This window comes from Sinocyclocheilus anshuiensis, unplaced genomic scaffold (assembly GCF_001515605.1).
Source record: "Sinocyclocheilus anshuiensis isolate Anshui unplaced genomic scaffold, SAMN03320099.WGS_v1.1 scaffold352, whole genome shotgun sequence".
Classification (NCBI taxonomy): Eukaryota; Metazoa; Chordata; class Actinopteri; order Cypriniformes; family Cyprinidae; genus Sinocyclocheilus; species Sinocyclocheilus anshuiensis.
In genome coordinates, this window is record NW_015557093.1 from 1,289,142 (window position 1) to 1,308,115 (window position 18,974).

Here is an 18,974-nt window from a genome sequence, read left to right on the forward strand (position 1 = left end):
ATACATTCAAATGTCATGCTCCTTAAGAATGTCTCAGTAAGTCAAAGCATACATAGCTATAACAGTCATACAATTGTGCAACTCAGCTCAGCATTGCAATTTGGCAGTGTTTTCCAAATATGCTTAAATATCATTTAACCAGTAGTTTCCATAAACACTTTTAAAGATAAAAAAAGAAAACAAATCATCACATCACAGTATGAACTATGGCATTATCAAACATCTTGATGCAGGGTTGAAGTGTGAATTACGTACTGACTCCAGTAGATGGAGACAAAACACCACAAATCTACTGTGCGTTCAACATTATTGTTACTGACATTTTCCCAGCACTGAGCACTCCCAACAAGAGCTGCGTGTCATTCAACTCATGGCCAACCTGCTGCTATACAAAAAGTAAACACTATTTTATATACTTTTACAACGCACAAGTCTATCTATGTTTGACCTTTAACAACTAATGTAAGTTTATTTTTCCCTTAAACACTCCTAACTTGCTCGAAGAACAAAACAGCTGGAGGGTTTTAGTGCAGCTTTACGGAAGCCGGTGTTACTTTGTTAAACATGGCTGACGACTTTGGGTTTTCGGCCTCCGACAACGGAGTGCATGCAGAAGAAGATCCGGCCGCGGCGTTTCTGGCCCAGCAGGAGAACGAGATCGCCGTGATCGAGAACGACAGCGCCGGGTTCGGTGCGCCGGAGGACGGCGGATCTCCGCCCGCGAACACCTACACGTCGTTCGGAGGTGAATGTGTCGCCGGCCTGTTGGCTTGCACTTCATCTTTACTATTATTATACGATTTTTATTATGCTGTTATACGATTATTCAAGTTTATTTATGTAAACGTAATGCAAATCTTACTGTATTCTTACATGTAAGTACCAGTAAATACCATGGTATACGAATATGGTAGCCTACTAAATGAGTGCCATATATCACTTGCCATAAAGTACCATGGTTTTTGACAATTTCGTACGAAAAGTAATGTGGCAGTATTGAACTTACTGTACCGTGATATTTACAAGTACTTTTAAGAGTCCCATGATACATGTCCAAAACATATTATATTATATTATGATATTATATTATATGTGACCCTGGTCAACAAAACCAGTCATAAGTAGCATGGGTATATTTGTAGCAATAGCCAACAATACATTGTATAGGTCAAAATTATCGATTTTTCTTTTATGCCAAAAATCATTAGAATATTAAGTAAAGATCATGTTCCATAAAGATATTTTGTAAATTTCCTACCATAAATATATCAAAACTTAATTTTTGATTAGTAATATGTACAATTTTATAGGTGATTTTCTCAATAGCCTATTTTGATTATTTTGCACCCTCAGATTCCAGATTTTCAAATAGTTGTATCTCAGCCAAATATTGTCATATCCTAACGAACCATACACCAATGGAAAGCTTATTTATTCAGATATATCAATTTAAAAAAAAACAGACCCTTATGACTTGTTTTGTGGTCTTGGGTCACACATTATATTATATTATATTATATTATATTATATTATATTATATTATATTATATTATATGGAAGTACAATAGTACTGCTACAATACTTTTTAGTAAAGAATAGTGCACATTAATTCAATGACTTAAAACAAAAACAACCACAATTACAAGTTTACAAAATAATAACAACTGTATTTGTTGTTTGTTAATATTAATCGATATTACTTTCTCATTATAATAATAACAATATAGCAAAGATGATCTAATATGAATTTTGTGGGAAGTGACCTACACTCATCGTCATCATCATCATCAAAATTATCCATAAGCTGACAGTCGTGGAGAGAGATTAATCATGATTGACAACAACCATGAAGACTCTGATTTGGATAATTTATTGTTGTTAAGTGAATTTCAGTCTGATACCACCAAATCAATGTTTTTCAGTAGTCTAACATCACATATTCAGCTTTAATGCTGGAGTTAAAGTCACACATGCCACACTGTCAAGTTAAGACAAGCAAGCAAACTGGAAAAGCGCACTAGTAAAGGCTATTTGTGTATGACAAAAGAGTAGAGACAATCAAGGTTGCTGAACTAAACCGCTTTGAAAAGTGAACACACCAGCCCACCTGCTGACTAGATCCAGAAATTGTGAGAGAGGTCTTTACATACTCACAGTCCAACAAGGTGTGCTGCATTCCAGTGATGCTTGTAATGTTTCTATAGTCAACGTAGCGTAGAAACTGTTGCCTAACGAGTGCTTAAACTCGTGTTGTTTCTGCTATTTGAGTGCAGGTGACTTTGGAGACGAGCCAGCTACTGCTGTAAACGGAGATATGTTTCAGGTGAGTGTGGTTAGAAAAACAACAAATTTTGTCGTATTAAATGTTCTTGTTTGTTTTTATGTACTACAACACAATTGGCAATTGTGCCAGGAACGGACGTTGTTAACATTACATCATTTGTAACATTAGGACACCAACGGCACAACTGACAGCTACTCAGCGATTGCCCAAGTCGACATGCAGAGACAAGAACCTGAGAGCCTGCGCAAATGGAGGGAGGAACAAAAGGCTCGTCTGGAGGAATTAGGTACTGAATTATTTCCTGTATAATTATAAATAACCTTCAATAGGAAATTGTGCTTTTTGTGTTTGTGTTACAAACTGGATAGACTGCCAAGTTCAATTAACACAATTATTTGGAATGTCATAATTTTAGATGGGACAAATTTCTCAGGTGAAAGCCTTGGTTCTTAAAAACTGGTTTAAATTTTTTAAATTTTTTCAATTTAAAACCAGTCAATTAATAGTGCTTTTGAGAAATATGTTTAAAATTATCCAGGCTATTCCACAAAAGGCTGGTCCCTTATTATGGTGGCCGATATGTTTAGATCACTTGGCCAGTTTAATTCTTGTTTTGTGAAACAAATGAATCATGGGCGATGAATATGGTGCTTCTACAGTGGCAGCAGAAATCGAAAACAGTCTCTTGAAGTTATGCTACAGCCATGTAATAGACATCGGTACATATCATTTTGCTAGCAAAACATAACCAAAAAGTTAGAAATGAGAAAAAGAACACTTTAATGGAAAAACAGTTTAAACACCTTTATTCAAATAGCTGATTTATAATAGAAATATTAATTTTAAAGACATAAATGAAAAAAGCCAAACGTATTGTGGTGTCAAATATGAGGATAAATTTTGCTTGCTTGCTTATAATTTATTACTTAAAAAAAAAATAATAATTGAGCAAATTTGTGTGTTGGGTGTGAACTTTCTCTGTTTTATTTATGTTGTGCAGATGCAGCCTCTAAAGCAGCTGAGGCTGTGTGGAGGGAAAAGGCCCGGAAGGAACTAGAGGACTGGCATGTACACCAGAATGAACAGATGGAGAAGAATAAAGCCAACAACAGGTATTTTCACTCTAACATCCAGGCTTTATTGAGCTGTATGCATTTGTTAGTGAAAATTAGGATGCAGACAGTTGTGAACCACCAGTCCATACGAGAAAAGACATGTAATGGAGAACTTCTAATAAAATGGTTTGCCAAACTCTAAAATACAGGCTTACTATTGTCATTACTATAATTTTAGCTGATTTTAAGATATTTGTTTTCTGAAATTGTTTTTGTATTTATAATATGTTTTAGATGAGGTCTCATCTTTCTCATACGCACAAGTAAATGTAATTAATCCATTATGAGTCTTACTGCTGAGATACTAATGCCAGCCACCTCTTACACATCTCAACAGACACATCTGATTGTCTCAGTCTTTTTACTGTAGTTTTTCATGTGCACAGAGAAGACCAGTCCTAATGCTGTCTGTATGCGCTTTTAATTCTTGATAGAAATCACATGGACTTTGACTTGTGTCATATTGCAAATAGTTATAATTTTTTATTGGGTGTACCATCCCTTTTATTCACATTACAGTGTGTGTGTGTGTGTGTGTGTGTGTGTGCATGTGAATTTATAGCAGAGAGAGATACAAAGACATGTCAAGTTAAATATTCAATGGAGGAATGTTCCTGGTTCAATGCAGGTTAAGCTCTTAAAAAATGTTGACTTTTTCCTCAGAAACAAGATCGTATTTACAGTAATGCACTTAGAATTTGTACTGAAGGGATGATCAAATTGATTTTCTATGGTAATCGACAGCATATGGTGTTGTATCTTTAGTCTTCTTGGTGTCATGAAAAACTGATTAATGTACTTTAACACTTCTTTTCATGTGCAGTTTGTGTGAGACTGACTTTCTTCTTATGTATCTCTCTCTCTCTTTCACTCTCCGGCTCCCATTTTTCTCTTCCTTTCATTTATCCTCTTTTCTTTTCCTCTTCTACTGTCCTGCCTGTTTGTGCATTAGGATCGCTGATAAGGCTTTCTACAAACAGCCCAACTCTGATGCCATAGGCTTTGTGTATGTTTAATGCAAATCAGTGAAATTGCACATAATTGCACTCAGTTTCTTGCTTGCATCACATAGACAACCATTCAAAAGTTTGAGGTCAGTAAGAGTTTTTAAATGAAAAAGTGTCCCATGCTAACCAATGCTGCATTTATTTAATTTAAAAAATACAGTAAAAACACACTGATGTTGTGAAATATTATTACAATTTAAAAGAGCTGTTTTCTATTTGAATATATTTTAAAATGCAATTTATTCCTCTGACGGCAAAACTGAATTTTCTACAGCCATTACTTCAGTCTTCAATGTCACATGATCCTTCAGAAATCATTCTAATATGCTGATTTGGTGCTTCGGAGACATTTGTCATTATTATCGGTTAAAAAGTTGTTGCTTAATATTTCTTTTAGAAATGCTTCTTTGATGAGTAGAAAGTTCAAAAGAACAGCATTTATTTAAAGTAGAAGTCTTTTGTAGCATTATAAATGTCTTTACTGTGACTTTTGATCAATTTAGTGCGTCTTTGCTGAATAAAAGTATCAATATTTTTCAAAAAAAATCTTACTGACCCCAAAGTTTTGAACAGTGTAATTACATACATGCTTTATTTCTCATTTCATGTAGAGATAGACCAATGATCAGTTCCACCAACATTTTTAATGATGTTATTTCTTATTACTGGATGATGTTATTTCTTAATTTCTTATTAACAGGTCTGTAACTTCCACCTTTCATTCTTTCTTAACAGTTAGACATGCCGACCCAAAAAGATGAAATATTAATATCAAATGACTTCTGATTGGCTGTGATTGTCAATCAGTGTGTTTAGACCTGGTTAGGACAGAAAATAATGCTGGTCGATCTCTAATTTCATTTGATGTCTCAGATGATGACAAGTAACATGGCTCTTACCTAAGCATCTGTGAAGTGCTGGTTCTCATGATTCTCTCCTCTCTGTCCATGTAGAGTGTCAGAGGAGGCCTTCCTCAAGGAGTGCGATGATGACAGTCCTGGAACAGAATGGGAGAAAGTGGCACGTCTATGCGACTTTAACCCCAAAACCAGCCATCAGACTAAAGACGTCTCTCGGATGCGCTCTGTTCTTATTTCTCTAAAACAGACGCCTCTGGTTCGCTAATGTAACTCCCTCTGGTATTTCCTGGGCTTTCTTTCTGATCCCTCTTGCACTTTATTTTAGTGAGGCTGAACACTTTAACAGATTTAAGCTTTTATGTTTTTAAAAAGGGTCATTGAATGTGTACGCTTTACTGTATTTAAACTTCCTATTTATGTATCTTTGGCTGTTCCATATGTTAAAGAACATATTGTAAGTGTGCCTCGATCCATTGAAAACAAGTCAAGTTTTTCCCTTAATCCCAAGCTACATGAAAGGCGGCAGATGTAGCCAAACGTATTTTGGTTAGCTTGCCAGTTATTTTTGTGATTGTCACGACGTTTGCAGAGCCCACAAACCATTAGACAGCATTAATTCACTGGAAACAATAAGTGTCTTTATTGCCTCGTTACACAGGAAATGGAAGTGTTTGGTTACATTCTACACATGAACACAGATTAGTTACCATCTCTCACCCTATATAGTATTTTTTTACCATTTATTTGTCTTCCTAAGTTGAATATTGTGTTGTAATTATATTTTAAAATGCAATTTATTCCTCTGACGGCAAAACTGAATTTTCTACAGCCATTACTTCAGTCTTCAATGTCACATGATCCTTCAGAAATCATTCTAATATGCTGATTTGGTGCTTCGGAGACATTTGTCATTATTATCGGTTAAAAAGTTGTTGCTTAATATTTCTTTTAGAAATGCTTCTTTGATGAGTAGAAAGTTCAAAAGAACAGCATTTATTTAAAGTAGAAGTCTTTTGTAGCATTATAAATGTCTTTACTGTGACTTTTGATCAATTTAGTGCGTCTTTGCTGAATAAAAGTATCAATATTTTTCAAAAAAAATCTTACTGACCCCAAAGTTTTGAACAGTGTAATTACATACATGCTTTATTTCTCATTTCATGTAGAGATAGACCAATGATCAGTTCCACCAACATTTTTAATGATGTTATTTCTTATTACTGGATGATGTTATTTCTTAATTTCTTATTAACAGGTCTGTAACTTCCACCTTTCATTCTTTCTTAACAGTTAGACATGCCGACCCAAAAAGATGAAATATTAATATCAAATGACTTCTGATTGGCTGTGATTGTCAATCAGTGTGTTTAGACCTGGTTAGGACAGAAAATAATGCTGGTCGATCTCTAATTTCATTTGATGTCTCAGATGATGACAAGTAACATGGCTCTTACCTAAGCATCTGTGAAGTGCTGGTTCTCATGATTCTCTCCTCTCTGTCCATGTAGAGTGTCAGAGGAGGCCTTCCTCAAGGAGTGCGATGATGACAGTCCTGGAACAGAATGGGAGAAAGTGGCACGTCTATGCGACTTTAACCCCAAAACCAGCCATCAGACTAAAGACGTCTCTCGGATGCGCTCTGTTCTTATTTCTCTAAAACAGACGCCTCTGGTTCGCTAATGTAACTCCCTCTGGTATTTCCTGGGCTTTCTTTCTGATCCCTCTTGCACTTTATTTTAGTGAGGCTGAACACTTTAACAGATTTAAGCTTTTATGTTTTTAAAAAGGGTCATTGAATGTGTACGCTTTACTGTATTTAAACTTCCTATTTATGTATCTTTGGCTGTTCCATATGTTAAAGAACATATTGTAAGTGTGCCTCGATCCATTGAAAACAAGTCAAGTTTTTCCCTTAATCCCAAGCTACATGAAAGGCGGCAGATGTAGCCAAACGTATTTTGGTTAGCTTGCCAGTTATTTTTGTGATTGTCACGACGTTTGCAGAGCCCACAAACCATTAGACAGCATTAATTCACTGGAAACAATAAGTGTCTTTATTGCCTCGTTACACAGGAAATGGAAGTGTTTGGTTACATTCTACACATGAACACAGATTAGTTACCATCTCTCACCCTATATAGTATTTTTTTACCATTTATTTGTCTTCCTAAGTTGAATATTGTGTTGTAATCAGTATCTGGGTTTGGCATTATCTGCGTTTGTGTATTTCTGTTCACTGCCAAGAGGGACGTTACATTTCTGAGCTTGCCAAGGTTCTTGTTTTATTATCATTTACACATTACCACTTTTCAATATTCAAAGTTATTAGTTAAAAGTGCAGTTTTCAATTCAATGTGCATGTTGCCCATAAAAGCTTCTATTATACTTAAAATAGAAGAAATCTTTTTACAGATGAAGGAGAAATACTCCGATTTAACCTGCTAATATACCACTGTACAGAAATCCTTAATGGCACATGCCTGTGCTTACATAGCGGTTAATGTTTTCTGTTATGTTACTATATACATAAGGGACTAATAAGAAGTTTGAACCATGTGCTTTTCTAGTGTAGATTGTAATTGTGGCCTCAGTCTACAGCAATGAATCATGTGCCTAAACCTTTTCTCACTGTGAGACTTACTGTCTATCTGTAGGCCTTCATCATTCAAAGCTGCCAAAACCACTAGAAATAGAACGTAGCACACTAAGATAATGCAGGTAGTTGTATTTTTACATAAACATGCTGGAATTAGAACAATACCGCTTTTTATAGACCAGATTTTGAATTTGTAATCCTACTTGTTACTTAATGGCACATATATACGTTACAGATGTTAGGAGGCCTTTGTTCTATTGCAAATTAAATTTTAGTTGGCTTTTAAGATAACTTTCGATGCATATTACAACAAACGATGGTTAATAACCAAAGAAATCATCTGTAACTTTGGGTTCTAATTCAACAATCTAGTGAAAATTCATTTGTAATTTAAAATTGGTTGGATTTCTCAGTCCCCCTTTTATAGATCTCTTAGCCCTTACCCTGACTCCAAAATGTGTGCGCACCAGTGCAGACCATGCAATAATTATTCTGTATTCAATAACACGTTAAATAAAATGAGTTCATTTAAAAACATATGCATTCAGACAATATTTATTGTGACTTTCAAAATGAGACTAACATTTATAACACTTGGAGATTTAAGTTAATATCAAGAATTCCCATTTTCTTTGCATACAATACGCAGCACCTTTAGTAGTCCATCTAAATACATACAGAAAATTGAGGTACAAAAAAAAAAAAGCAATGCAATGTTTCAAGCAAAGGTCATCAACATGGAAAAACAGGTACTATGCCTGCAACCAGGCAATGTTGTGACTCTTTAAATTAAATAGTGGGTAGTTCACCCAAAAAATGAAAATAATCATTTACTCACTCTCAAGTTGTGCCAAACTTGTCTGAGTTTCTTTCTTCTGTTAAGCACTAAAGATGATATACTGAAGAATGTGTGTAGCCAAGCAGTTGACGGTAGCCAATGACTTCCATTTGTTTTCTATACTATAGAAGTCGATGGCAATCGTCAACTGTTTGGTTACCAACATTCTTCAAAATATCATCTTTTGTGCTTAACAGAAGAAAGAAACTCGTACAGGTTTGGAACAACTTGAGAGTGAGTAAATGATGACAGATTGTTTTCCTTTAAATGTGTGGCATATTGATAAAGTTTGCTAATAGTGCCATCTGCCAACAGACGATCTATAATATGAGTTCTTACACTGGGCCTTTATCTAAAGAAAATAAAAATGCTAACAAGTGGCATTTAATGTTCAGTACATTCCATGTTCACATCACATTCCACCCATGGACCGTATAAGGCGCTTGTCAGTGTGGTCAAACAGGGTCTGCTGTCTCGTCTTCACTGCTTGGGCTTCAGTGCTGTGGTGGCTACACCCACTATAATAGCAACGACGGTGAAGCCTTGAGCGAAGATACGGGCTCTCATTAGCAGCTGCGACTGTCGAGTTTTGCCCCGTCTGAAGGCGCTGAGGCCGTAGATCAATGCTCCTGCTGTTCCCAAACAACCTGAGAAGGAAGACCACCAAAAAAATGATAGCTATTCAACTTATCTTATACTACATACAACAAGAATTATGCATACCATACATACACATTTATTATCCAGTGGTTTGCTCACATTAAATCTTTCTATGAAAGATGTTAACATATTAAAATGTAGTTTTATTTGTTCTGGCGCAACAGTCTTTCTGTGTAAGTCACATTCAAAGCTCACAGCTGGAGAGAAGGGTGAGTTCAGTGGAAAATCTACTGTGCCCTGGGATTCTCGGTGATGCTTACAAATGTACTCAGCCAGTGACCAATGGAAGCAAAGAAAAGAATGTGATTTAATGTCACTTACTACCCACCCAAAACACTACCATTCAAATGTTTTTGATCAGTAGGGTTTTTTTTTTTTCTCAAAATAAATTTTATTTAATGGTGCATTAAACTGACCAAAAGGGACAGTTTAAGCAAGTAATTATTTCCATTTCATGTAAATGCTATCCTTTTAAACCTTCTATTCAACAAAAAAAATTATCATTAATATTAAGCAGCAGAACTCTTTTAGACACCGATAATAAATGTTTATTAAGCACCAAATCAGCATATTATTACAATGGTTTTTGAAATATTGTGACAGTAGGATTGCTGAAAATTCAGCTTTGCCATCACAGGAATAAATTATATTCTGAAATATATTAAAATAGATCATGTTTTTTTTTAAATTAGAATAGTATTATAATATTTAAAATATTTTTATTTGAACAATATTTTGATCAAATAAATAAGAGACTTTAATAAACATTTTAAAAAATCTAATAAATCTTACCAGCCCCAAGTGTTTGAACAGTAGTATATGTTTGACAAAATATGGTTACTACAACAGTAATTGTTAATACTAGAAAAGTTCTTTAACTTGCTATCAAGAAGGTAGCTATCAAAATGTACGAATATTTATTGTTATTGTTGTTTTGTTGTTGTAACAAACTTGTCAAAAGCGACAAATAACAGAGAGAACGCGTTCTACTTTTTTATGGTCTTAAAACATTCAGCTTAAACACCAACAACGCGTTTAGTTTGAATCACTATTCCTCTAAAAAACACTAGCTGTTTTTGTTTGTTCCATCCTTTTTTCCCCTTTCATTCTGGCTCTGACACAACAAAGAATGTACACTGCAGCACTTCCATAACACAGAGGAGGGAAATCAACTCAGTGTTTCAATTGCTTGTTACTTTGACAGGGGTAAACGAAAGTCAAACTCTACACATATAACCTTTGTCAGTGCAAAAAATCTCAGCTGCGTGGAACATGCCATACATGTTGCAAGATGATCACCTTGATCTAAAATGCATGACAAGGTTTCCATGCAATGACATTGCACGAATAAAGTTCTAGAGAGAAAGTAGATTTAAAGAATATTAAATCTATTCAAAACTCTCTGCATTCTATCTTCAAAGGCGTTTAACTGTTGGCAACCAAAATCATATGAAGCTGCATTTTGGTGAATCATAGAACTTAATTATGTTTTGCAACTTGCGCAAGTCACTGTTTGCTGTTTTACGTAACTCACCTATAGGGACGAATGGATTCTCTTTGGTCTTTCTGATGAATTTGTCTTTAAAATTCTCCTCCTTCGCTCTGGGCAGCGGGGTGAATCCCTCGATAACCGGAGGCTGAGACAAATCAAACACGACGGGTGGAGGATCTGCTTTGGTCGGTTGATCTTGGCCAACCGGGGTCATTGCAGTTGCCATGCTTAGTTAGAACTTGTTAACAGGAAGTGGAATAAACAGAGAGAACATGGCATTTCCGCCAGCTGTACATCTTCTTCTTCTTCTTCTTGAAATTTTATTGGCGGTTGACAAACAACAAAATGGTGTATTTCCGCCACCAACTGGTATGGAGTTTTTTTTTTTTATTGAAGATATAACATTCATAGGGGATACAGTCATAGCAATAAAATACATACACAACCAGAATACAAAACAATAAATAAATAAAGAATAATAAAAATGAAATATAAACAGAACAAAAACAAATAAATAAAAAGTTAAACATTTTTTTTTTTTGTATAAATAAATAAATCATAAATAAATCATAAATAAATTAAAATAAAAAAATACAACTGGTATGGAGTGTGGATCAAAAAAATGACTTCCTTCCCCCTTTTTTTATTTTTTAAATTCTCTCCCACAAATTGGTTATTTTAAGGAACTGAAAAATAAAACTATAGCATTCATTCCTTGAGTTATTTTGTAAAATATATCTCGGTGTAAATTGCTTTTTTTTCTTCTAAATTTTGCATTAGAATCCTTCTTTCAGTCTCTTATTTCTGACAGTACAATATAACATGTTCCACTGTTTCTTCTTGTCCACAAAATTCACACCTTCCTGTATCATGTTTACCCATTTTAAAAAGTGTACTATTTAATCTTCTGTGTCCAAATTACTATCTCATCTCTCCTGTTTTTCCCTGCATTTCTCATCCCTCCCACTTTCCTTTGAATTCTGTAAAACCACCGACCTTTTTTCTCCTTATCCCATTGTTTTTGCCACCTTTCCTTCAGTCTTTTCTTCATAATACCCTTGATTTCATTCTTACTTAGATTAACAGTTAAGTTCAGCTGTACATCACATTACATAACTGGTCTTTATATGTTTTAATTTTAGACGCTTTCTTGTAACATGTTTTTCTAATAACACACTAAATAATGTGTTTTCCCCGCAATACGATTGTATAACATATACATAATCTATCTAATCAATTGTGGTTACTAGCTGCACTTAATGTTCAATTAAAATGACAAGAACGCTGTTTATTGTTTATTTATATTATAAATTAATATTTTTATTTGTAACTAAAAACAAATGAAGGTAAAACATGCGCCATACAACTCCTGCGCAGCAGGCGGCGCAAAAAAAGAAAGAAAGAAGCGTTCGTTTAACGTCGAACGTATTGGTCACGTCAGCACGCTTTAAACGTCATCGCGTTTTGTTAGGGCTCGGCGAGGTAAGATGGCGGCGCCAGAAGAGCAGGAATTATCTCAGGCTCAAACTGAAAAACTCCTTCAGTTTCAGGTACCAACTAGATTGTCTGGTTAACACATACTGTTTGGATATTTTATAGACTCAATTATCAGAAAAAATAGTGTTCGCGGTGTGCAGCTCAGCTGCTATAAGTATAAATGACCAGTCAGCGAGCTAACTGCCGTAAAGAGCGTTAGTTTTTACTCAACCAAAACCAGCTGTAGTTTATCTAATAAATGCAGACTTAATCTGAAAAATATCCTTTTGTTCTATGTCCATATAAAGACTTTCTCCTGTATACAAGTGTCTTTTGTTTTAGTTGAAATGGCAGCTGTCAGTTATGCAGCGAGACATTGGTTGTGTCACAAAACCTAGAGAGCTGCCTACCTAGACAGCAGATTTGGTCAAAGTAAAGTGCGCCTATGATGCTCAAAGTGCTCTCTAGTTAGGCAGCATTCTAGGTTTTTGACGGCCATATGTGGAACAACCAGTCGTCTGGAACGGTACGTAAAATGCCATTTAGATAGACAGTATACTAGGTTTTGAGACACAGTGCTAATCTGCCTCCAGTCTACCTGGCAATACTTCAACTTTTAACTTGGTACATTTAGGGGGGGGGGGGGGGTGTCTTGTTTTAAACTGTTTGCAAAAATCATTGGAGAAGATTACTTGTTCCTCATCTACTCCCAAGTCATGGAGCAATATAAAAGAAAATTATGCTCTTGAATCTGATCTTGAAAACACTCACTTAATCTAGAATTTTATTAACACACTGCCACCCAAATGTTTCATTCGTTATCAAAACTTGTCATATTTTATAAACATATCTGTCATGCAACATTTTAACTTATGACAACAATAAATTTCAGCGCTTTTCTTTTGTTTGTAAATAACGTGAGATCTGTTCTTATTATTCAGGACCTGACAGGCTTGGAGTCAATGGACCAGTGTCGGCGCACATTAGAACAACACAATTGGAACATTGAGGTGAGAGCTGGTAAACCAAATGAATGGATTAATTCTTTTGTATTGGGAACCTTATTATAATTATTGGAATTAATGGGAATCTTCTTTACAGGCCGCAGTACAAGACAGACTAAATGAGCAAGAAGGAGTTCCGAGTGTCTTCAACCCGCCGCCCACCAGACCGTTACAGGTCAACACAACAGACCACAGAGTGTATAGCTATATTGTCTCAAGGCCACAGCCTAGAGTAAGAAGGTCTTTTGGTGTTTATGTTATGTGTTCTGTTTTTTCCTTCATTCCCAGTGCTCATTTCTTTGTTCTAGTGTTTTCAATAAACATTTATAGCTAGTTGTGGTAAATACTAAAATGCCAAGGAAAGATTCTGGTTTCAACTGGTATGACATGCAGACAGTTTAGGGTAATTCCCTATTAAAATTGCAGCACTATGACCGACATTGCAACATGGTCCTCTATAAATATTAAATAAGCTGCTTATATCAATATTTTTTTCTCTTTTACAGGGCTTATTAGGTTGGAGTTACTACTTGATAATGCTTCCCTTCAGGTTTACGTATTATACACTTCTGGACATATTCAGGTATTAAAGCAGTTCATCTAATATAGACTCGTAATATTTCACACTACAGTAGTAACTAGTATTTCTATTGAGGTTTTTTCTTCTTCTCTCAAATTGTTCAGATTCACCCTGAGATTCATTCGACCGGATCCAAGGGGTCGTGTCACAGATCCTGTTGGAGATGTCATGTCCTTTATTCATAGTTTTGAGGAGAAATATGGTCGATCACATCCTGTATTCTACCAGGGAACATATAGTCAGGTATGTTAATATAAAAAAGTACATTTAACTTTTCATGTATTTGACCTGTTTACCAGACAGACACCTGAAGACTGAAACATCTTGGGTTAAGTAAATCCAAAATTGTTCTTAATGTGTGTATCTATTGAACTTGTTTTTTTCTTCTAGGCTCTGAATGACGCCAAGCGAGAACTTCGCTACTTGTTAGTTTATCTTCATGGAGATGATCACCAGGACACAGATGAGTTCTGCAGGTAGCTTTTAAGTTGGAATGTTCTCCTCTATACACATTCACATCTGGTGAGCTTATCTCATAACCAGAGCTCTTGTCGGTTTCTCAGAACCACGTTATGTTCAGAAGAGGTGCTGACCTTCATTAACACAAGGATGCTGTTTTGGGCATGTTCCACCAGCAAGCCAGAGGGTTACAGAGGTAACTAGCTTGACATCAACTTCACTTCCCAGTCTCTGATTGGTGTCATCGTTATCTCACAAGATGTGATTTGAGCTGATTAACTTGTCTTTATGTTGTGTGTTCAGTCTCTCAGGCCCTGCGTGAGAACACCTATCCCTTCCTGGCTATGATCATGCTGAAGGACCGCAAAATGACAGTTGTTGGGAGACTGGAGGGGCTGATCCAGCCTGAGGATCTTATCAACCAGCTGACCTTCATCATGGAGGCAAACCAGACATATCTCATGTCTGAACGACTAGAGAGGTGAGGTTATGTGGTTTGCTTTCTGAAGAATTGAAACTCATCCCGATGTGTAGGGCATTTAATTATAACATAAAAAGAAACTATATTTTATTAGGGTTGGGTACCAAAACCCGGTACCCATGTAACCGAATCAGAACGCAGATTTCGGTGCCATGCCTGAGCGATCAATTGAAATATTTGTCCTCTGGTTCTCCGAAACAGACGTAAGAAGCATCAAGTGAAAAATAATTTCCCGACTGAGAAAATACATGTAAACTCAAGTCGGAAAGCTCTAATAATACAAATCCAACAAATCTTTGTAGTAATGAGTGTCCATGTTGTTTTCACATTCCGACTTAAGCACAACTCGGGAAATGAGAGCATCCGAGGAGCGCGTGAATGCAGTAATTACACTTGCTCTGATGACAGCATGTAGCCTTCCGTTAACTAAGCTAAACATGCTTAAATTAAAATGCCTAAAGCTAAACTTCCCTTGTATTCACATTTCTAAACCTGTTGTCCAACAAAAGATAAAATTATAACCTTTTTACTCCACAACACCAGTCAAATGCTTCCTTTTGTGATCTGATGTGGCTTCTTGTCACAGAATGAGGCAGAAAACATGTTCCATAGGCTACTTTAAAAAGAATACATCGATTAGCAATGGATTATAAATATACTTAATTATTATGAAAATACCAGAGATGGCTTGAATAACACAGATAAACTATATTGTCGCAGTCGAGTGTTTGTTGTCTTTGTTTTATCATTCAAAACGTTTATATGTTCTGTTTACTCAGTTACAGCTATAATAGCATGCCTTTGTCCATATAAGGGATTTCCTGGAGGGTCATGAGTTCCACTACTTATGTGATTGATATGTGGATTTTCTGTGCAAGGGCGCCCTCTGGCGTCCAGTATTAATGAAACAGACATCATGTGTTTATAGTGCTAATGGCCAATCCATCATTTTTTGGGGAATTTTTATTTATTTATTTTTTAATAAGTATCGGTTTAGGCACCGGAACTGTTTTAAAAGTATCGATTTGGCACTGGTATAGAGAAAGAAAAAAAAAAACGATACCCACCCCTATATTTTATATAATTTTATTTATATAATTTATTATTATTGATTGATAGTATTAATGATATGATGTTTAAGGTTCTGTTATCTATCTATCTATATATCTATCTATCTATATTTATCTGTCTGTCTATCTATCTATCTCCAGGGAGGAGAGGAATCAGACGCAGGTACTGAGGCAGCAGCAAGATGAAGCTTACCTGGCATCCCTACGTGCAGACCAGGAAAAAGACAGAAAGAAAAGAGAAGAACAAGAGCAGAAACGTCAAGAGGAGGAGAAGACGCGCCAGAGCATCCTTGCCGAAGAGAGGAGACGAAGAGTAAGTGATTTGATTTTATGTAACATAGAATCAATTTAGAAATTCGTTTGACAATTACCATTGCTGTCAGTCGTTTAAAGAACATTGAATTACAAGATATAAGTAATTAAATCTTTTAAGTAACTGATCACAGTAAAATAAAATAGAATTGAAATTGAAATTAAATCAACAAAAATTTGACAGCAGTAAAAATTATATTATCTGTGACAAAAGCATTTTGTAATTTCATGCTCTTGAGCGCAGTTGCATATACTGTCTCTAACTTAAAACCTGCGGTCTCTTTCTTTGCACATCACAAGTAATTGTTAATGCCTGTCAGTTGACACATTTCCGACGTCTGTAGCTTTGACTAATCACACTTAATGACTTTCTAATGATTGTGTAATTACAGACACTGGAAGAAGAGAAGGAGCGCAAGTCTGAGTGTCTTCCTCCTGAGCCGCCCCTGGATGACCCAGACAGTGTCAAAATAGTGTTCAAATTGCCCAACGATACCCGCGTGGAGCGGAGATTTCTCTTCAGCCAGTCACTGACGGTAAACACCTTCATCTGCTTTCTTTTTTTTTTCTCTCGTTTGTGCAGTGTGGAGTACCATAACAGTATGATATAAGTGTCTGTGATTAAAGATAACAAAACCGGCTCAGGAGACCCACGGTTTTCAGGTTTTGAGTAAAAACAAGGCGTAGTCTTTTATTGTATTACGTGATACCTAATATTAAAAAAAACTGTATTTTGAACTGAAAACCAGTGTCTAAAATGTCTCCCACCCCCTCCCCCCCCCCCCCCCGGAGGCCGGTCTGAGCCGGTCAGAAGTCCTCTTTGTGCAGGACCTCACAGATGATTGACATTTAGCTTAACCCCCTGCTCACTACTCGAGTCCCGCCTCCCCTCCAGTTTGTTCTTCTGATGGCCTGGACGAGGGGTCACTGAGATAAACCTTTTACCGAATTTAAAAAGGAAAAAAAAAATAACCCCATCCTTCCCTGCAGTGAAGTTTTGTTCCGAAAAATGAGTGCAAGGTGAACGGCCCTGTAAATATATGACCTAGATATTTAAGGACAAGCCTGGAAGCCACAACAGAGTTATCTTTTTCTTTTCTTTTTTTAATGCAAATCAAAGTCAACCATATAATGTATCTCATCTAACGACCAAAAGAGGGTTGTTGGCAAAGGATACGATGGGCTGCTTGCGGTTCAGGTGAATTTCGAATAAGAAAACTAAAGGCCAGTTTTTCCATGTGGCTTTGTCTATATAGAGTATAGTGCAAGTCTGCGCATAGTGTGCCTGTGGTAATTCATAGATGCCTATGTTGCCTGTCGTCCATCTGATGGGTCTGGTCATGTAAAGATGTAATTTTCCAATTCTAAATTAAACATTTTAAAATGTTGTTGTGGTTTGAGTAAAGTTTTGGTTCAAGCTTGTTCAACATTTGCATTGCAGCCTACTGCACAAACCTGAAGCCATGACAATTTTAATATTTTTGTAGGTATGTGGAAATAAAATATGGTGCTAAATAATGACTTAACACATTCATTGTAAAATTGTATAAAGTAATTGGAGAGGCAGTAACCCAGATTACCTCGTTTTATAGCATTAAGTCTGTTTGAATGTGAGTTTGAACTATTGGGATGAATCTCATAAAGCTGGTCAGAAGATGGGGTCACATTTCACTAAATCAAAATAGTCAAGTTTTTTTTTTTTTGCATTGTGACATTTTCACATTATTTTAATGCAGAAAACATGTATAGTATTTATATACCATGGTGTGTTATACTGCCATTATTCTGACTGTAATTAATAAATTATGTCCACATTGCTTGATTTTATATTACTGTATCATAGCAATGAACACGGAGAATATGAATTGATAATAATGTCTCAATGCAAAAAAGAAATAGTAAAATAAATAGGGATGCATTGATATTCTAGCCCAGGGCTGTCCAAACTCAGTCCTGGAGGGCCGGTGTCCTGCAGAGTTTAGCTCTAACTTGCCTCTACACACCTGACTGGAAGTTCATATGCCTAGTAAGAGCTTGATTAGCTGGTTCAGGTGTGTTTAATTAGGGTTGGAGCTAAACTCTGCAGGACACCAGCCCTCCAGGACCGAGTTTGGACAGCCCTGTTCTAGCCAATACGATAATATCTTTATGACCAATAAATGGCTGATATTTTAAATATATACTTTAAAATATACTTTCAATGTTTTTGTATGATAGAGGTGAATCTATGCCACATTATAATGTATGATAATATTGCATGAATGTTCATTTTGAAATCTGCTATAGAAAACGCACACAGAAACAAGACCAATGAATTTGAATTATTTTTGGTAATGTTCTAGAGAGTTGTGTGTGTGTGATCTGAAATTCTTCTTTTTCCAAGAAAAGAAATCTATGGCTGTCCTAAATCATACTAAAACAATGTCTAATTTCTTCCTAAAACAAATTTAACAACAAAAGAGGCAGATACTGACCTATAACTGATATGGTGGCAATGTGAGTAATGTTTTATACAAAACATATTATAGAACTTGCTCAGAGTAGTGCACTATTTTTGACAGGAATGAAAACAAGGCTGTGAGTGACAGAAATACAGTGCGTTCAATGGATTGTCCTGTTGTTTAACAAAGTAACGATTGTTCAGACGGTGAAACATATATAAAAAAAAAAAAACGATGTATACGAAGATGTATACAGTGTGTGCCATTGAAAAGACAGCCTTGTTTACATCCACATTCAA

General features: G+C 35.8%; 3 protein-coding genes across 4 annotated transcripts; 2 read left to right on the top strand and 1 right to left on the bottom strand.

Moving 5' to 3' along the window:
- Nucleotides 1-323: 323 nt before the first annotated feature.
- LOC107677378 (clathrin light chain B-like) lies at nt 324-5,994 on the top strand. Of its 2 annotated transcripts, XM_016472257.1 has the most exons (7): nt 324-396; nt 505-745; nt 2,274-2,323; nt 2,453-2,570; nt 3,285-3,396; nt 4,352-4,405; nt 5,360-5,994. In XM_016472257.1, the coding sequence occupies exons 2-7, from the start codon at nt 565-567 to the stop codon at nt 5,529-5,531; spliced, it is 687 nt and encodes a 228-aa protein (XP_016327743.1). In that variant the 5' UTR covers nt 324-396; nt 505-564; the 3' UTR covers nt 5,532-5,994. The 2 variants fall into 2 exon arrangements, with proteins under 2 accessions (XP_016327743.1, XP_016327744.1); XM_016472258.1 differs by lacking the exon at nt 4,352-4,405.
- A 2,407-nt stretch (nt 5,995-8,401) lies between these two features.
- LOC107677392 (HIG1 domain family member 2A-like) lies at nt 8,402-11,127 on the bottom strand. The gene is made up of 2 exons (XM_016472279.1): nt 10,895-11,127; nt 8,402-9,347 (listed from the first exon to the last, which is right to left on the bottom strand). The coding sequence occupies exons 1-2, from the start codon at nt 11,076-11,078 to the stop codon at nt 9,181-9,183; spliced, it is 351 nt and encodes a 116-aa protein (XP_016327765.1). The 5' UTR covers nt 11,079-11,127; the 3' UTR covers nt 8,402-9,180.
- A 1,165-nt stretch (nt 11,128-12,292) lies between these two features.
- On the top strand, nt 12,293-16,860 carry LOC107677394 (FAS-associated factor 2-like). The gene is made up of 10 exons (XM_016472280.1): nt 12,293-12,402; nt 13,270-13,338; nt 13,430-13,564; nt 13,839-13,915; nt 14,017-14,155; nt 14,303-14,388; nt 14,476-14,567; nt 14,675-14,852; nt 16,064-16,235; nt 16,627-16,860. The coding sequence occupies exons 1-10, from the start codon at nt 12,340-12,342 to the stop codon at nt 16,843-16,845; spliced, it is 1,230 nt and encodes a 409-aa protein (XP_016327766.1). The 5' UTR covers nt 12,293-12,339; the 3' UTR covers nt 16,846-16,860.
- Nucleotides 16,861-18,974: the final 2,114 nt, after the last annotated feature.

Coding starts and splice junctions, on each gene's coding strand:
- LOC107677378 (XM_016472257.1), top strand. CDS start 565: ATGGCTGACGACTTTGGGTTTTCGGCCTCCGACAACGGAGTGCATGCA. Junction 3,397..4,351: donor AAGAATAAAGCCAACAACAG/GTATTTTCACTC, acceptor TTTGTGCATTAG/GATCGCTGATAAGGCTTTCT. Junction 4,406..5,359: donor TCTGATGCCATAGGCTTTGT/GTATGTTTAATG, acceptor CTGTCCATGTAG/AGTGTCAGAGGAGGCCTTCC.
- LOC107677392 (XM_016472279.1), bottom strand. CDS start 11,078: ATGGCAACTGCAATGACCCCGGTTGGCCAAGATCAACCGACCAAAGCA. Junction 9,348..10,894: donor GAATCCATTCGTCCCTATAG/GTGAGTTACGTA, acceptor CTTCCTTCTCAG/GTTGTTTGGGAACAGCAGGA.
- LOC107677394 (XM_016472280.1), top strand. CDS start 12,340: ATGGCGGCGCCAGAAGAGCAGGAATTATCTCAGGCTCAAACTGAAAAA. Junction 12,403..13,269: donor AAAAACTCCTTCAGTTTCAG/GTACCAACTAGA, acceptor CTTATTATTCAG/GACCTGACAGGCTTGGAGTC. Junction 13,565..13,838: donor TCTCAAGGCCACAGCCTAGA/GTAAGAAGGTCT, acceptor TCTCTTTTACAG/GGCTTATTAGGTTGGAGTTA.